Source organism: Apis dorsata, unplaced genomic scaffold, assembly GCF_000469605.1.
Source record: "Apis dorsata unplaced genomic scaffold, Apis dorsata 1.3 scaffold_174, whole genome shotgun sequence".
Lineage (NCBI taxonomy): Eukaryota > Metazoa > Arthropoda > Insecta > Hymenoptera > Apidae > Apis > Apis dorsata.
In genome coordinates, this window is record NW_006263462.1 from 166766 (window position 1) to 173018 (window position 6253).

Sequence of the window (6253 nt, forward strand, 5' to 3'; positions counted from 1 at the left end):
CAGGATCCAGAGATGGAGGTGAGGCTGAGGGCTTACTGAGGCAGCGAGAAGGCCGCCACCACTGAGACTAGTTGAGCTCTTTTCGATCTGGCAGCGACACTCCGCTTCCTCGAGGAGAAAAAAAGAAGAGGAAGAGGAAGAGGAAGAAGAGGGACGAAGAGTCGCGGGAGGAGGAGAGAAGGATATTTGAACGACGATTCGTTCGGATGGATGGATGGATGGATCTGTGGGCAGATGTCTGTGATGAGAGAAGAACGATCGTTTATTCATTATATATATATATTGAATTTTGATTCATTTTTTTTCTTTTTTCAAGTAGATTCGATAAAGGAATCTTGAAATTATTTAAAATTTATTTAAATTATTTTGGGGGAAATTGGTGGGTATATTATTCAATTTCTAATTCGAATTCTGTAATTCCATTTATTATTTTCGGGATACGATACGAATTAATGTAATTCTATATATTGGAGAGAGAGAGAGAAAAAAAAATCTTATCTCGTTCATTTATGAAAATAAACTATATCGAAATCCTCGTAACTCCGATCGTTCCTTTCTACCGTGGTTTCCGTGCATCGTCCCTCCCCTCCCCCCTTCCAAACAAAGAGTTTTATAATGTGATCGACATCACGCGTACGATTCAAGTGACGCTCGATCGTCAATGTATGATCAATGATCATCGTTAGAATTTAAGCGACGTGTTCGTTATCGTCATCGAACGAGAAATACTATTCGTAAATACCGTAATACACGTAAACCGCAACCGCCGAATTTCTTATGTACAATTAACGATAATAAGGATCGCATCGTGTAGCATTTAAGGAACGAGTTCGTTCGCTTTTTTTTTTTCTTTTTAATTTACATTTTTCTATTAGAAAATTCGTTGAAAAATTATTTACGATGTTGCGTCCAATTATATATTATTATTCATCGAAACGAAGCGAGTAATCGCACTATTGCCGAGCTCAGAGAGTTCTTTCTATTCGATTCCATATATATATTATGTATATATATATATACATATATATATGTATTTCGTATTTTTGTTTTTCTCGTTGACGAAGATATATCGTAATAGGTGTAAGGATAATATCGTTAGATGAATGATGTACCTCGTTAACAGTAACAAACGTAAAGGAGAGAGAAGAGGATTAATCACGAACTTTACGATTGTTCCTGTCCTAATCGCATTCGTCAAGCCGTGCAACGAATTTTTTTCCCTCCCTTTCGACGAAGTTTTTTTTTTTCTTTTTCTTTCCCCCCTCCTCCCTCCCCATCTGGAGAAAAGATAATGTCGCTCGAGTCTTGGCTCCGATTTTACATATCAGCGTATCAGAATCTGCGATCGATTCGATTCGATTCGAAACTTTCCTTATTTTTCCAACAAACTTTTATTGCCAATATTAATTAATATGGTAGAAAGATATAGATATATTGTTTATATATTCGATTAAGTAATACTAATAGAGTATGAAATATTCATTTTATTCTTACGATCCATATATATATATATATTTCCTTTCGACTCGAGTTGGTATTCAAATTCAATTAAATCGAATCGTTCGTTTTTTCGTCAAAACGTGCAAATTAGATCGAATCATTTTATGCATTGTTCGTAATGCTTTACCCTCCTCCTCCCCTCCCCTACCCCGTTTCCTTCGATTTAGAAAAAATTAGAAGAATAGGAAAGAGAAAAAAGAGGAGGATCGCACGATTTTTTTTAACGAAAAAAAAAAAAAAACATCGACGCGAATTGGAATTTTCGGGAGGAGGTATATGGAAGAGAGATGGAAGGGCGTGCGTCATGTTTAACGAAAGAGGAGCATGATTCACATGGGGATTCCCCTTCCCCCCTCCCTCTCTTTCGGAATTCCTCGCGAGCGAGTGAGCGAAGATTCGTCGAATATATATATATATATGCATAAGAGCGATGCCCGACGATCTCTTACGTTGCATTGTACATATTTGTAAAGAGTTAGGTTAATTTGTAACCAGGCGGCTTCTCCATTCCGGGATCGCGAACAGGGGGAAAAAGCGGGAGAGAGAGAGAGGGGGGGGGGGGGGGGGGGGGGGGGGGGGAGGGGGGGGAGAGGGGGGGGGGGGGGGAGGGAGAGAGAGAGAGAGAGAGAGAGAGAGAGAGAGAGAGAATGTGTGTGTGAGAGAGAGAGAGAACGTGAGAGATAACGCGCGACGATCCTCGACGCCTCGTCGATTGTATAAAGCTGTTTATTGATTAAACGTAATTTTCCGTCGAACAATCGTGTCCATTCCAGTCGTTTTCATTCGTCTCCCTTCTTCTTTCCTCGATAAAAAATACCGATCGAATCTCTCATTTTGGAAAAAATAAATTGGAAAAATGGGGGAAAAATTATAAATTGATTCTCCTTTGGATAAATAATTAAAAGTAAGGATAATCGAGATATCACTGTAAGAATCTTTGCTTTACCTTTCCCTGTAAATAACAGTCTTTCTTTAGTCACCTTTTATCTTTCTATCTGCAACTTATATCATCGTTCTTCGAAGAAGAAGAAAACTAAGAACACCGAGAGTTCGAACAATAATTTCAGAAAAAAAATTCCGGAAAAATCCTCCGAGAAACAAGAGAGAAAGGGAGAAGAAATTTGGTAAAAAGACACTATATAAACGCACCAATAATAATTTCCTCTCTCGGGCAGGAAAGGAGAGAGAGAAATAACAATCGTTGGAAAGGCAACGAGTGTACAATTGAACGATCGAGGAGGAGAGACGATCGAACCGATACTCGACGTGCGTCGTGCGCGTACGAAGCGTGCGCGCATGCGCACCTACACTTATATACACTGGCTATACGTGTCGACTAGGGGAGGGGAGCTCTGCGTCGGAGGGGTTATTTTCTGGAATAATGCCGTGGGCGTTCGGGCGTAGAAACGTACACGGGTATCGAGCACCGTTGATCCTATCAAATGGGAATCATCCGGAAATCACCCCCGGTAAATCTGCTTTTATTGTTTCCCAGCTAAATCGTCCCCCTTCCCCCATCCTTCGCAACATCGAATTCCTCCATTCCAAATTGGATATGCTATTGGATTATTTTCGGGATACTTGTCATTATGGAGGATAAAAGGACGTGTCTTTTTTTTCTTTTTAAATTGGTATAATGGATGATTGGATAATGGATGATAATGGAAGGGTCTCTCTCTCTCTCTCTCTGTCTCTTTCGAGTTGTTGAAATTTTTTAAAAAGAGGAGTGGGGAGGGGGATAATTAAGAAGAGTATATCGGCTCGATGTAAGACGATAATGCGAGCGTCGGAATTCTTATAAGAAGCCTTACACGTGGAGAACCGATACGGGGGGAACGAGGACCGTTGTCACTTCCCACGAGCCACGAGATCGCGAAACCAACGGAAAATTGGTTACTCGTTTTCCGAGAAAGTGTGATCTGTCTATGAAGAGATACATACTTTTATTTCTATTTGGCGGAATGATTCTCGATTATAATCATTTGACAACAATTATTAAGGATGGAAGAAAGTGAATAAATGGTGAATTAGAAGAAGAATATAATAATCCCTGGGATCTCGATGATTATTTCGATATAAATTTAATTAATAACGTTATTATTTAATAAGATCGTGAATTAGAAAAAAAATTTTCGAAATATAAAATGATAATAATAATTTCAATGATGGATTTATTTATATAAAATTGTAATAAGGAAACTTCGATATAAATTTAATAAAACATTATTATCCGACAAGATCGTGAATTAAAACGAAAATTTTTGAATGATAACAATAATTTCGTGATCTTGATAATAATAAGATTTACAATCAAAAAGAAAATTGCCATTTGTTCCCGAAGAGACGTACAAATGAGTTACTTTTATACCTGGCTGTTCCTCGAAAGAACGTAAACATACAATTCCAATAATAATCTCCTTAATCTCGATGATTAAACTTCGACACAAATTTAATTAATAACATTATTATTCGATAAGATCGTGAATTAAAACTTTTGAAATATAAAATTCGATGATAACAACAATAATAATCGTGATCTTAACAACAATAAAATTTGTAAAAAAATAAAATTGTTCTTCTTGCAAGAAACTTACGAATAGGTATACTTTTATAAAACGTACAATTCGAATAATCCCGATGATTAATGCGTAGTAAATACACTAATATAAGAGATTATAAACAATTAATTTTTCAAAGGTTGTTGTAGGAAAAACTTTAATTCTCCGAATATTTGTCCCGAATAAAGGGATCGTAAATAAATACCTGTGTACCTGTGTGATGAGATTGACAATATAAAGGGGATCGGTCGTTTAACACGTTTGCACGGAAACTGAAAAATGGTGGCGAAGGTATTTCGAGTGGAGGATCGATTTGGAAATAAATCAACGACGATGGACGAGGCGCGTATATACGGAGTGGCAGGGTAATTTATTGACAGGAGCCGTGACTTTTTGCCTCCATTATGCAAAATCACGACACGATTTCCCGTCGAGAGTCACCCTCCCCCCCCGCGCCACTCGAGGATGGCCGAAATCGATGGTGGAAAGGAGATGGCCGGGGGCCCAGCAGTCATCAATTACGATTGGAAATAAATCGAAGGCAGATGCGACGGGGTGCCTACAGGGCAATCTCCCCCCTCGCCGATTTTTCTCACCCCCCGCCGACAATACGACTGTTTTCAACAAATACAAAACGATACACGAGACCGACCACCCCCTTCCATTTTATATATACACTCCCTTGGCACCCTCCTCGAATTCCTCGAGGCTCTTTGGATTTCTCTCTGATACGCTTTTCAAATTGATGCGTTTATGGATCCCTTTCTCGACTCGAGTCCCAGGTGAGAATAAATTAATAAAAGTAAAAGTTTCTTCGAACGAATATATTGGAAGTAACGCGAATCTTTTTCAGATTTAAGTGTATTTTTATTAATTCGGATATTTTTAATAGGTTGGAAGTGTTTATAATTTTTATTTAAATTAGGAAACTTGGAAATTCTATAATTTTGAACAATCGTTGAGAAATTTAAATTAATGTAAATAGAGAAAATAAATTAATAAATTTCGATTTTCGATCGAAATTTTCAGATTTCAGAGTTAGTTTAATTTTTCTAAATAATTGCACGGAGCGGGCAATTTTATCGGAAGCACGTGGTTTCTGCGGGTTCCCTTTCGACTAGGCTCAATAAACAACACGACTGCGATTGCGACTGATTAAACGACGTAACGAGGCAACGATACCTCGTTTATCAACCGACCACAGGAAGTTGGTCGATAAGCCTTCCTCAGACGAAATGAGAATGTAAGAACGGAAACGAAAAACGCGTTAATATTCGCGCTTATGATATATAATTCTCGAAAATAATCTTTCCGCCCTTTTCTATTCTTCACGACACGTTCGATAATTTCTCCAATTGTAACAAAAGGGAGAAAGAAAGGTTAAGTTCTTCCTTAAGCTCGTTCCCATTTTTCGTATCCATCGTTTCCAATCAACCAAAAATCCGGAGCCTAATCTCCCTAATGTAAAAACAGAGGGAAAAAGAGAGCGCATTCTAAAATACGAGCAACCGGATCGAAGCCTCTCGAAGGCACGATCCTCTCCGTTCCCCCCTCCACTCCTGCTCCATTCTCGTCTCCGTGTCGTTTATGTTTTGACAGAAAACGCATCCGCCCGCTTCCACTCCGTTCCTCCCAATCATTCCCCCTCCTTCTCCTTCCCCATCCTCTTTAAACTTCTCACCGAGAGGCGAGGTGCAAAGGGGGAAGAGGAGAAGAAGAAGTGGGGATCCTCTCTCTCGAGGATTTGTAATCTTCTAATGATCAGGCGCAGGTTGGGAATGGAGTGGGGACCCTTTTTCAGGAACCTCGTATTAGAATCGGAATTACGCAGAGAAATTTATTTTCTCCTATCTTGGCTTCCTAAAGTTTCGAAAAATATTCTTCCTTCGTTCGAGTGTGTATTGCGATTGTACGATTGTTTGTTTTGCCTGTTCAAATATCATCGGGATTATATACATCGTTTAAACGAGGGAGAAGACGGGAGATTCGAGCGTTACAATGAGCGCGCATATGCACGCATGCCTTCGACACGAACGAAGTTTTCAAAACAGACGAGAATCTCTCGTTTCCACGTGGTGGGTCCTCGTAAAACGCGTGCGCAATGGTTAATGTGCTCGTTCGAATGTTAACACGTAGCGAACAGTCGTGCACCGGTAGATACGTTTATTTCAATTTTTCTTTCGATCTCCTTTTCC

The 6253-nt window shown here is 39.1% G+C and overlaps 1 protein-coding gene across 1 annotated transcript in view; it reads left to right on the top strand.

Moving 5' to 3' along the window:
* Positions 1-39, top strand: part of LOC102677337 (protein big brother-like) — a 7856-nt gene extending 7817 nt beyond the window's left edge. Inside the window, exon 4 of the mRNA XM_031509768.1 lies at positions 4-39. Coding sequence (XP_031365628.1) covers positions 4-39 — 36 coding nt within the window. The remainder of the gene's footprint in view (positions 1-3) is intronic.
* Positions 40-6253: the final 6214 nt, after the last annotated feature.